General features: G+C 43.5%; 2 protein-coding genes and 1 pseudogene across 2 annotated transcripts; 2 read left to right on the top strand and 1 right to left on the bottom strand.

Moving 5' to 3' along the window:
• Nucleotides 1–2,811: 2,811 nt before the first annotated feature.
• Nucleotides 2,812–5,800, bottom strand: LOC103361741 (zinc finger protein 397-like). Its single transcript, XM_008287914.1, has 2 exons — nt 5,609–5,800; nt 2,812–5,347 (listed from the first exon to the last, which is right to left on the bottom strand). Exons 1-2 carry the CDS (start codon nt 5,790–5,792, stop codon nt 4,194–4,196), a joined length of 1,338 nt encoding a protein of 445 aa, XP_008286136.1. The 5' UTR covers nt 5,793–5,800; the 3' UTR covers nt 2,812–4,193.
• Nucleotides 5,801–5,827: 27 nt separating this feature from the next.
• Nucleotides 5,828–11,008, top strand: LOC103361742 (methionine-R-sulfoxide reductase B1-A-like). Its single transcript, XM_008287915.1, is given in 5 exon segments — nt 5,828–5,897; nt 6,586–6,709; nt 7,956–8,098; nt 9,753–9,867; nt 10,263–11,008. Coding segments are annotated over 4 exon segments (333 nt in total). The 5' UTR covers nt 5,828–5,897; nt 6,586–6,654; the 3' UTR covers nt 10,283–11,008.
• Nucleotides 11,009–11,750: 742 nt separating this feature from the next.
• On the top strand, nt 11,751–12,348 carry LOC103361755 (methionine-R-sulfoxide reductase B1-A-like; annotated as a pseudogene).
• The last annotated feature ends 605 nt before the right edge of the window (nt 12,349–12,953 follow it).

The raw sequence follows: 12,953 nt of genomic DNA, 5'->3' as shown, positions 1-12,953 counted from the left end.
GTTTGTCCTCAATCGACTTTATGTTGAGGTGCTTATCAAAGTGGCACAAATGGAAGTCATATCAGATCTGGGACAGTGGGAATCAATTGGTGACTAGACGGTAACAGATCCGTTAGAGTGGATTAAACCGGGGACGCAGAAATGATGCACAAAATCCCACATTTATCCCTGACGTCAGCACGGTTTCCAATCGTGCCAAAATATGATGTCTTTCCGCTCCGGCCTCCTCTTTCCATCCTGGATTAAGGAGGACAATGAGATAGAACGGATGCAGAATATGATTTATTTCTGTCTAAGAGGACATTGGTGTCTGTGTGGATGCAGCCTCACACTCACAGCCGCCTGATTTGCACCCTCTGCCCAATCCTCAAGCCACCGTTTGACCCTGATCACTGACCTATTTGGCATCAGCTGCTGTTTGTTTGGGTATCCTATGGTCAGTGTTAGTGGAGCTGGACGTCATCTCAGCACATCATTAAGATAATATCTCCAGGGAGGAATCAAATAAGCCTCCTTTAAACTTTCTTCTCCCTCTCAAATCCTCTTTACACGTCAGTCAGTGTGAGATTTCTTCATTCTGACCTGCAGTTTTTGAAAACAAATGCTGTTGCAGTGAGTAAAAACACGAGTGCTTACCTGCCTGAGCCATGTCTGAGCAGCTGCTTCTGTGCGATCAGTGTCACAGGTTGAGAGAAGTCCAGCGTGAAGGCTTCGGTTTGTGCAGAAGCGTGTGTGAAGGCTGCAGTGCTGCTGAGTGATGCTGCTGCTGCTGCAGAGCTGCACAGGAGGCTGCACAACATCCCCGACCGCAGCCAGCAAACATACACACAACTTCACTCACATCCCAGCTCCTGCTCGCTGCAGAAATCTCCCAGAACTCCTCAGAACACGTGATCTAAACGAGCAGCTCGGCTCTGAGACGGACGCGGCCGCAGCGCTGACATCTCCGGTTCCTCCTCCCCGTCCTCGGCTTCAGAGCAGGCATCAGCCCAACACGGAATAATGTGATTACTGGCGTCCTGGCTGCAGACTGGAGCAAACTCTAATCCAGATTAGACGTGACGGAGCTGCTCTCTGCTGTGCGCGCAGCGTCAAAACACAGACGGAGCGCAGCGGTGCCGCTCCGCCGCCGCCGCAGTCCGGTGCGCAGACTTATGTAATGACACGACCTGGGTCAGGCCGCGGCTCACAGCTTTAACACGGAGGAAGTGTTTCATTTAGTTTAGTGAGTTGATGCCCATGAGTTGTGCACATGCGCAAATACTTGCTCAGATGTCCGGTTGAACTAAACGACCACCACATTCATACTGAGTCTGCATCATTTATCTCCTTATTAAAACTCCGCCTCATTTTTCCTTTTTTTCCCTCCAAATACTACAAACACTAACAAATGAAGACAGATTTACAGACCAAACTTTAAAGCTGCACAGTAAACAACAGAGTATTAGAACTAGATTTCTGTCATGTTTAGAAATCAAGTTGAGGTTACATCTGAAAATCTGGCACCTTGGACACGATGGAGTTGCTTTGCCGTGACAACAACGTAACACTGATATCATCTGGCCTCATTCTGACGGAGTGGGTCTGCTGCACACTTTAATATTGTTTGTCGTTTTTTTTTTCTTCTTTCAATGCAGGATCATGATAACTGTGCACTTTACATGAACTGATATTTAAATGCTTGCATGCAGGAATATACACTCTAAGGACAAATAATGTAATAAATGTTAGTTCTGTTCTACTTGGGAGGCTTGAAGACAGCGTGTGATGGTATTTGTGCTGTAGAACTTATTCTCTGGGCTATTACACGATAAAAAAAAAAAAGAGTAAAGTATTATGTTAAGAAGCTTTGTGAGGGTGTTTAATCAGACTCTCTGCTGTGTAATTTTAAAGTTACCTCAGTGATGAAAGGGTTCAAGGTGTTTCTGCTGTGAATATGAAGTAAAGCTCTTCTCAGAGTCCATGCAGCTGTGAGCATCTGCAGTCTGACCAGTGACCTTTGCTGCCTCCTGCTGGACAAACTGCAGAATAAATCTTTCTTCACTGGGATTTGAAAGGGCTGCAGTTCAGAGCTTTCAAGGAATTGAGAAGCTTTTTACCAGAATATAAACCTCATAACTCAGTGGACAGTGTTGGAGTAGAACCAAATACTCCAGCCCTGTACTTTGTGGGATTCTGTAAAGGACTAGTTTTCCAAAACACAGGTGAAGACTGTAAAATCTGACGCTTCTTTGGAGCCAGAAACCACATTGACGGCCTGCTGCTGTAAAAAACTGTCTGTGTGAATCAAACAACCAAAACAGACTTCATTAAAGCCGCTAAGAATACGATAGCTTTAATTGGAGATCGGCCATCTCTCCGTTATGGTAAACTGTCTCTCCTTGGTTTCTAAAATATATTTAATACAGAGCTTTAAAACAACTCATAAAAGTGTAACTTGTCTTGTCCGTTGCGTGTTTTAGTTGTGGGCTCATTTATAATGTTCTAATGTTAATTCTAAGTGATAAAGATGAAAGACGCCTTGTGATTTCTGGTGTTTGTCTGCAGATTACAGTCATGTTTGTACTTTAAAAGGAGAATTTTTTTGTTTAATGCTGATTAAAGCGGAAACACAATATAAATACAGTATATTACTGGAAAGTCTAGTCACAGTATTTAACAGTAAAGCTCACCTTGTGCTGTGGAAGGCTGCAGTAAATTATACAGCATTTCACAGATTAAGGAAATTACAGTTTTAACTTTCTAAAATTACAATGAAATAGCACAACAGTATTGTACGTGGCTGCAGCCAGGTGATCAGAAACACACGACTGTGATGTGAATTTACACTTTATTGTCCAACATGTGGAAACTTCTGACCACACAGCAATAAGTAAAAACACACACATGAAGTGCATGAAGAGAAGAGCTGCAGAGGTTCCTGACGGTCCACAGTAAACTGATTTCACCTGGTTGGATCAATATATCAGCTAATCAGCAACCTAAAGGACTAATGAACCCATTTCTAACAGGTACAGAAGCTCTTCCAACCATCATTCTAAATGAAAATAAAAAAATGTAGACAAACATCACAACAGGACGTTCACGCCATCTCAGAGGTGTTTGTGCGATTGTGAGGGGACGGAGCAGCAAGTTCTGTCTGATGATGAGCTTTTGGACTCGAGTGTGTAAATGTCAGAAGTCTGTCTGGTTGTGTGTTCAAATGATCACCGCAACACAGATTAAATCACGTATTCGGGGAAACAGAGGCATTTTTAATCATTTTTGCTTTGAAGATCAGCGAGGATCGTCTGTCATATATGCTGTAACATAAACCTCTTTGTAGATTTTTCTGATACACTGAATGTTCCTTTGACTTTGCGTTTACTCTGGATTGTTCCTGTGTAGGTTCTTTTTTGGAGCTGATGTACTGGTACTATTTCACATGCAGCATCCTTGTTTCTCTTCTGCTTCTATTATTTCTGAATAAGATGCCACTCTCACCCACTGACCAGTTTTAACATCCTGACAGGTTTTGAAATCAGGTGGCATCGAGCTAAAGCAGAAGACTAAACGAGTCCGAATGAGAAAACAGTGGGGAGGTGAGGCTTTATTACCTACAGCTAAAGTTAACCTGAAGGCTCAGCTCGATACCAACGCGCTTCCCAGATAATCATCCAGATATTCACTCCTAAACATCCACGTTGTGACCCCTGAGTCTGCAGGCAGTTCAGGAGGTTTAAGACTGGATCTTAAACGATTCACATTTGCAAATAATCTGCACCAAACATCAGCTCAGACCGAGATCTTAGACCAGATTCCTCCGAGGATTGTCGGGAGGGATGACAACGAGGCTAAATCGGCCCAGCAAGACACTAGCACTGGAGAGTTTTACAATTTGGGTTGTGAAAGCTAAATCAGATTGAAGTCTGCAGAATTAAATAAGACGTGAAACGCTGTGATGTCACCTTTGTTTTACAGGCCAACATCTAATCAGAGGGTCTAAGCAGTCAAAGTCATTGAAAGTGTTTCAACCTGAAGAAAAAGGAAAATGTGACCTAAAGGGTTCATTTAGAGGCTGCTTCTCTCAAATATATGATGATCCCACCCCAACAACCAAACAGCATGTTGTGATTTGTAGGTAAACTCCTGGAATGCTGCGTGTCAGATATGAACGTGAGTAATGCGATTCACGTAAACCTTTCTGGTAAACCTCACTGTTGGGATTCAGCAGCTGCCTTATCGTGAGTTTGCAAGTGCACCTTGAGATTAGGAGCAAACCTGTACCTCATACCACAGAGGTGGCAGGCGTAAGGCCTCTCTCCTGTGTGCGTGGTCCTGTGTCTCGTCATCTGTCCGCTCTGACGAAAACGTTTCCCGCAGATGTCACACGGGTACGGTTTCTCTCCCGAGTGGTACCTCATGTGTGTCTTCAGGTGGCTGCTCGTGTTGAAAAGCTTCCCGCACAGGTCACAATGATACGGTCTCTCCCCCGAATGGCTTCTCTTGTGAATGGTGAGGTTCTGGCTCTGACTGAACGCTTTCCCGCATATGTCACAGTGATACGGTTTCTCCCCAGAATGAGTCCTCACGTGCACGATGAGATGCTCTCTGCGGTGAAACGTCTTCCCGCATTCTTGGCACACAAACTCCTTCAAGCCTGTGTGTATTTTTTCATGTAGTCGGAGACATCGTTTATTGGAAAAAGTCTTCCCACAAATGTCACAGAAGTAGGCTTTGCTGTGACAGCCTTTCAGGTGAGTGACCAGCTCCTTGGTGGACTGGTGTGTCGTCCCACAGAAGCTACAGTTGGTTTTACCCTCGTGGGTTTTTATGTGCTTCATCAACGAGCCAATGTACTGAAATCCTTTGCCGCACAAATGGCAAAAGCTGCGATCTTTTGGGCCTTTAGCAGAATGACTCTTGTAAGCTGCTTGGCCGTTCTTGTTGCTGCTTCTTCCTCGCAACACCGTCGCTTTCTGTGTCATCATCTCTGCCTCCTCTTCTTTGCTGGGCTCCTCATTGCTGCCCTCACTCGGAGCTGCAGAACAGTCTGAAGAAACCGGCTGCATTTCATACGACACTTGTGTCTCCGGCTGCTCACTTTTCACAAGTTCAGGAGGTCGAAAACTAACCTCAGATGTTTGACTCTCACCGCTGAGCTCCTCCTGCTCCTCTTTAATCTGGGACATCTTCAGATCCGTCTCAGCCGAGCAGTAGCTCCAGTCATCGCTGCCCAGATCTGCAGCAGATTTAGAAGGTCCTGGGAGCTCGGGACTCAAGGTGGACTCTTCTGGTGTGGAGGGTCTCTGGTTCTCGTGCAGCGGTGTGGTGTCGTGATCCACAGCGGTGCTGGTCGGCGGAAGTTCTGCAGCAACAGATGGAAGAAGTAGAAGATACGAAATGTGAAAAATCTAATTCTGCATCTTCTGGAAGTTTCTGGAAAAGTGCTCTGAAGCTATGAAGTATTTAAATATTTCTACAACAGTTGCAGCAGCTATGTGGACCGTGTGCGCATGCGTGAGAGAGAAGCCACACACACACAGCAGCATGAAGCTACTCCTCCGTCTACCTCCACACTCGTGCACCAAAACGCAACCGAGCATCACATTGAAGCAGCGTCCCAAACCTGGGCTGTTCCGCAGGCGGCCCAGCGGGTGTCGCAGACTTTCCGCCTCCTCTTTGGATCGACCAACTTCGGCTTCGTACACAGCTAACGTGATGGTCTTCTCCACCTGCCCGAGGATCTCCTCCGCCGCCGCGTACAGCCGCTGGTGGACGAACGACCGCAGCTGGAACATGGTGGCGTCCATGTCTGAGGAGACGGCGGAGGAACCACCGGACAAACTCAGCTACCGGAGCGGAGAGGTGTCAAGCAGCCGCACTGAGATCCGCCGGAAACCAATAAACCACCGCTGGTGCGGCCCTTCAGAATAAAAGTCAAAGAGCTGTCGGAGGAGGAGGAATAAAGCAGCACAGCAACCAAACTGCGTAGAAAGTTATTTAACCAGTGACAAGGGATAAAACAACAAAGTAAAACATAGTTTGTACGCTGGTCTTGTTGCAGCAACATCTCTTTAGTCTAAGGAAAGCTATTTTTTAATGGTTTAAAACAGGTATTTTAGTGGCCACTGAGTAATTTAAAGACAGTGAGAGGGACCTGATTTCTAAGGTGGTAAATTTAGTGATTATCTATTTATTACATTTAGATTAAATAAAGTTATCAGTTAAGCAATGCTCGTGTTCAAGGGCAGGATAATATATTTATATTAACAATTCAGAACATACAGATTTTTATCAATTAAATAAAAATAAAAGGTATTATTAGAGAGTCGATACTATTTTATTATTAGTGCATATAAAATGCTGGAGGCCATTTTTAAAAAAAAGTTACTACATTTATAATAACTTTTCTAGGATGTATTTTATTTTATTAATTAGTGGTGACTGAACAAAATAAAAGTCTGATATAGTTAGAAGTAGTCCATTCTGTTTCTATTTATATGGCATATAAGCAGCCGGAAGTCATACATAAAAATAAAAAGAAACAAAAAAACCCACACGAACAAATACTAAACTTAATCCTTGTGTGGTTTTATTTTGAAGGTTTGGACTGTTTCTTCGCGTCTTTAAACAAGGAGGCGGATTAAAGTGCTCAGTCCGACGCACAGAAAGATGTCCTTCTGCTCGTTCTCCGGTGGGGAGGTCTTTAAAGACCATTTTAAACCAGGTACTCGCATGAATTTGACTTTTTATACTTGATTTGAAACGTGTCCGTAACGAGTGTCGTTTTGTTTGTAGCGGAAGTTCATGAAAACTAGCTAGCTGTTCGCTAACTGTCCAAGTAGCCGAAATAAGTTTTCAAACTCCGTGTAGGATGCACCAGACTCCATGTAGGAGGCAGAAACCTGTAGGGATAAATGACACTGTACATATTTTATTGATAATGATAATAATAATAAATAAACTAGTTACGGAAGTGTTAACTCGCTGTTAGCTGGTGAAGTTTTGTAAGAAGCGTCGTTCAGTTACACAACAAGTCTGTTAGCAAAGTGGACGGAGCTTCAAACGAGAAGCTGCAGTTCATGTTTAAGAACCTTAAAACAATACATAGCAGCATTATTTATAAGAATTTAACCACAAAAACAGGCTCATTTCTTTTTCAGCTTATAGGGAATTAAATAAATAAATAAATAAAGTGGTCAACACTGACCCGACTGGTGGACGATTAAGATCTGTGTTAAATATTAACATTAAAATAGTTCTCCATCTGCTCTGGTGGAGTAAATGTTGATGTTGGCAGAAATAATGGAAAAAGCTGCGGGCTGATAAACTTTTCCAACACAACCGGTTAAACAACAACTGAACCAATAAACTAGATGAGTTGAGAAGCTGGACTTCACTTTTCCAAACACACCCTTTAACCGTCACCTTATTCAGAAGCATTAATACCACAGAACAGGTTTGTTTTTTGCAGTTTGATGATCACAAACATGATCACCTGCGTTAATTATTAATAAGTCCTCCATCATTAATGGAAAAACCTGAGACTGTAGCTGGACTTTTCATTAAAAACAAACCCCAACACATTCTTAAAGCATTACGAGGCAGCATTAAGTACAAAAAAGGATTAGAGCTGGGTTACAGTCTTAATTTGAAATAGTTCATTCTTCATGTTGTGCAGCCATCTCCTGGTGGATTCTGTTTTTTGAATTCCACATGTACTGAATTATTGGACATTATTCTGACATGCTTGAACACGCTTTGGTCCATTCGTGGGTTCATTGTAGCCTCGAGCAGCAAAAGTTTCTCACAGAATGCAATAACTTAAATAAAATCCAAATAAACACTCCTATCAAAGCTCAGACCCTCCTCACATCCCTTCTGATTGTTTACTACATTCATGTGATTCTGTGTTTCTGTGTGCATGTTACACATCGTAGTTTGATGAGTTTTTGTCACTATTTTCTCTTCAGGGAGTTACGTGTGCTCCCAGTGTGACCACCAGCTGTTCTCCAGCCGCTCCAAGTACGAACACTCGTCCCCGTGGCCGGCCTTCACGGAGACCATCCGCGAGGACAGCGTGTCCAAACACGAGGAGAGACCTGGAGCTTTCAAGGTACTGGCAACAAGTGTTACTCTGGTCTTTTATCACATTTTTTTATTTTTTTTTTAGTACAGTCGTGACTCGATAATCGACCCTTAACAATCCTAAACCTGCTATCTGACAGGTTTTTAGGAAAAACCAACAGAACCCATAAAAACAGCCTTAACATAGCGACAGCCTTGGATTGTGACTCCGACATGACATTTAATGTCACCAATCAGGATGACGGCGTATTATCTGACTGAACAATCCCACAGATTGGCTACGTTCACACTGCAGGACTTGATGCTCAATGAGGATTTCTTTGTGACTTCCTTCACGTTTCCACTTCAATGCGACTTGTATGTGATCTGCTGTGTGAACTTCATACGAGCCAAAAGTGTCCCGCATGCGCAGAAGAGGACACGACGACGTCACACGCAGCGAGCGTGCTCAGTGTTTATGGAAGTAAACATGGATGGTAACGGTGGAGCGTATCTGCCACTCCCCCGCCGCCACCGATGGAGGAAACAGAAGTGTGAGCGCTAACTAAACTAGCATCAGCAGCCAAGTACTGCCTGTGTGTTCTGGACACTTCCACCCCGTCAGAGCGCTGCCCCGGGGTGGAAGTGTCCCCCGACCGCACAGAATGTTCTGATATTCATCATTATTGGGCCTGAACATCCAGAGAGCAGAAAGTTCTACTGGGACCAGCCCTACTAGTTATTATAACAACTATGAACAATAATGAACAACTAATGATCCTTCCAGCATCAAGCCCTCCTCGTATCTGGACCTCCGTCTGGACAATCCGACAGCCTTGATATCCGACATAGAAGATGGTTTTACGTTTAGTGTCGGGTTATCCAGTCACGGCTGTAATTGCAGTCAAAGTGCCCTCTCTTCATTTCTCAGCCTGAAGGAAAATCCAGCATATAGCGTCTTAGTAAGGTGTTGGGCCACCATATGGTACCAAAACCGCTTTAATGCACCCTGATATTGATTCTCACATCTGTGGAGCTCTGCTGGAGGGACGGACCCCCGTTGTTCCAAAAGATATTCCCTCATGTGGTACTTTGAAGATGGTAACGAAGAGTTAAAACGCTGATGCAAAGGTGTTCAGTCTGGTTGAGATCCAGTGACTGTGAAGGCTGTAGCGTGAGATTTACACCATTTTCGTTCCCATCAAACCATCCAGAGACGGCGTGCACCCTGTGGAAGGAAGCGCTGTGAAGTGACCGCTCACATCAGGATAGAAATGTTTCATCACAGGACAGAGGGGATCACTCAGAGCCGCTTTGCCTAAAGTCCCTCCGCAGCATAACGGAGCCTCCTGATCGCTTTCTGCAGAGCTTAAGGGTTCCAGCTTCCCTTTAAGTTGTCACCTGTCTGTATATCACCAGCTAGAATCAGCGTGTCCCTGTGAAGAACTTACTGGATGCTCTAAGTTCACGACTCAAGAGATTCAAGATTCAAAGGGCTTTATTGTCATTTCAGCCACATACAGCTGTACAGTACCCAGTGAAATGAGACAGCGTTTCCCAGATCCAGAGCGAAGGTGTTTGTGCAAAGAATGCAAAAAGATAAAATAAAAACAGAATAAAATAAAATAGAAATAATAATAGAAATATGGAAACAGTGCCGACAAATCGCTCTCACAGTAAGATGCGTGTTGTCTTGTTTGCAGGTGCACTGTGGGAAGTGTGGAAATGGACTGGGCCACGAGTTTGTGAATGACGGGCCGTCCAAAGGCGTGTCTCGCTTCTGAATATTCAGCAGCTCACTGAAGTTCATCCCTAAAGGTACAACCGGTCAGGTTTTAGCACAGCGCGAGGTTGCAGCTTCTCTTTGTGTTTTATGGGCTCCAGGGATCCACTTACTGCATGTTGGACGTGTCCACTGAGAACAGAGAACCTGAGTGTAGCAGTGCATCTTCCAGGACACTTACTTTTCTCTTTAAATGCACTATAACAGCACGTTTCAATGTTTTTCTTTATGATATAGAATAGAGTAATACAGATATTCTGCCGACATCAGTAGATTAAGTAAAACACATACATTTATGTGCATCAAACAATATTAACCAGAAATACACATTTTACTGTTAAAGATTAAAGATGACAACCTGGCAGCAGATTCCATCCTCTGACTCAGCAGAATATTCCTGCAGCTCATCTTCGTCTCGTCTTCTCCACAGATAAGGTCGATGGACAGTAAGGTGAGCTTTGGGAGAGACGTGCTGCTGGACTAGAGGAGTCTCTGTGCTGCTGACGGTGTGGACAGTCAGTGAAGGGTTCTGGGACAAAGCCCGGTCTGGGAGAACCAGAACTCTGATGAGTGGTGACCTCACTGCACAGCAAGAACAGAGGACTGACCACGACAACGTGATTATGCAACAGACGCAGTAAACTCACTGATCACACAATCATTAATTCCTCAGATTCACGCTGAACAATTGGACGAATAGACTTCCTGTGCTTCTGTCTGCTGCTCCTTGCTGGGTTTCCCGTTTTCAACCACCTTCCTGAAGCAAAACTGAATCTAGCAACATGTCAACCTTTCAAACAGATTTCTCAGGATGTTTTTTAACAACCTACGGCCACAAGCTGCAGTGTTTTGATGTGCTTGAAGCTGAAAATACGGAGCAATAAATATGTGTTAGTTTCATTAAATTAAAACACGCTGATGTAATATGCCGGGGAATTATATTTAAATGGATGGCAAAGAAATCTAATAAATATATTTTAAATACAAAAAATGTTAATTTCTTTAAACACTTTGATTATTACTTGATGTCTATAAAATTGTTCATATATGTGATAAAAATGTCGTCAGACTTGTACACGATGAAATCAGTGGTGGGAGAAGGAATCAGATCCTGGAGTAAAACTACCAACATGGCAATGTAATAATACTACAAGTAAAAGTGCGCAGATATTTGCAGCAGAGTGTGGTTCATGTCTTCATGTAGAAGTGCTGGTTTCCTCTGTTTTATTTATTATTTTTGACATAATTAAATGATTAATGTGTCAGTAGCATGTTGTTGCAGCAGCGGCAGGTGGAGCTGGTTTGATCTATTTTATATACAGTTTTATATAAAACAACAGCAGATAAACTTCACATTCTGGCGGATGATTGTTAGGAGAGCAAAGAGGAAAAAGCAAAGTCCTGTGCACAACTCAGTTATTAGTTTTTATTACTTTTTCTCTAATCTTCTGTGTTTGGTGACATGCTGGATCGATAAATTGGGCGTTTGTTGAATTTGATGTGAGAAGTTCAGAAGGAAGAATCACTGTGACCCTGACTACACACTGCATTTTGTACGAAGCCAAAAGGATGAAAAGCTGGTTTAATTTAGTGTGTTGTATTTTGAAAGTTTTTTATATTGTCCAGTTTGTAAAATCTTTATTCTAAAAGTACCTCATGCTGTCAGATATAAGATAAAGGAGTAAAAAGTACAAAATTTCCCTCTGAAACATAGTTGAGTGGAAGCATATAGTAGCTTAGTACAAGTACAAGCTCTTTAAAGTTGTATTTGAGTGCAGTACTTGAGTACATGCACTGTCCACTACTGAGGTTTTGCCACTAGGTGGCAGCAGTGAGCTCAGCGTTACACAAGAGCAACAGTTGTCACCTGATCTGGAGCTGCAGGTTTTTTTTGGCTGAAGCCGGGTCACACAGTGCTGCTGGTTTTCAGGCACTGAGGCGTCTGACATGGATGAAATGTCTTACTGCTGTTTTTCTGGTGGAGAAGAATACAAGAATCACTTCCAGCCTGGTGAGTGGAAAACAAAGCACGAGGCTGCGTGTGAAGCAGACACCAAACCCACTGCTGACGAGTTCTTCTGTTCTCAGGTGTGTATGTGTGTTCTGAATGTGGCCACCAGCTGTTTTCAAGCTCGTCCAAGTTTGAGCACTCTTCTCCGTGGCCGGCCTTCTCAGAGACGCTCCACAAGGACAGTGTCTCCAGACAGCCTGAAGCCTGGGGACCCATAAAGGTAGATCACAGCACCGTGTCTGGGCTTCTTGAGATCTGTGGATGCTGAGCTTTGCTCTTGTCTTAGATCTGTTGTGGGAAGTGTGGCAACGGACTGGGCCACGAGTTCTTGTACGACGGACCGAGAGAAGGACTGTCACGTTTCTGAGTCTTCAGCAGCTCACTGAAGTTCATCCCTAAAGGTGGTTTTATTATTCAGCCATGCAGTCGATGGCACAGATGACACCTTTACTATCCTCTGCTTCTCTCCACAGAAGAGGTTGGTGGACGCAGAGGTGAGCAGTGAAAGCAGAAGATGTTTGCTGAAGGTGCACACAGTGGATGAAGTGTTCATGGACAAAGCCTGGTGGATCTCCTGGACACTGATGGACGGTGGGCACAAAGAACAGCCAGAAGGAAAGCAGGTTTTTTTTATTTTTTATTTTTAATCAGGAGTATAAAGACACACAAAATACGCTCAGTTTGATCAACTTCTTGTCTGTCTGGCAAATAAGTTAAAGAGTTAAAGTGTCAATAGAATTAGATTGTCTTAGTTCTGCACACTGTGTGAGCTTCAGTGCAAATTAGATTCAACTTTATTAGATTAGATTCAGTTTTATTGGCATTGCACAGAACACAAGATGCAGTTAGGCCTCTGACCAGCAGTGTTTAACAGTTTGGACAGAGCACCACGAACACACAGATGTATGGATAACATAGATGATGTAAATCTACAGGGAGAGATAAATGGTGGAATGAACGGTATGAACAGTGTAAAGAGTATTAATGCAATGAGATACATGTAATATATATATAGGAGTTTGCATGTTCTCCCCGTGCAGCGTGGGTTCTCTCCGGGTTCTCCGGCTTCCTCCCACAGTCCAGAAACATGCTGAGGTTAATTGGTGATTG

Source organism: Stegastes partitus, unplaced genomic scaffold (genome assembly GCF_000690725.1).
Source record: "Stegastes partitus isolate 25-593 unplaced genomic scaffold, Stegastes_partitus-1.0.2 Scaffold528, whole genome shotgun sequence".
Taxonomy (NCBI): Eukaryota; Metazoa; Chordata; class Actinopteri; family Pomacentridae; genus Stegastes; species Stegastes partitus.
The sequence above is the reverse complement of the archived record's forward strand: the minus strand, read 5'-3'. Positions and strand labels throughout refer to the sequence as shown.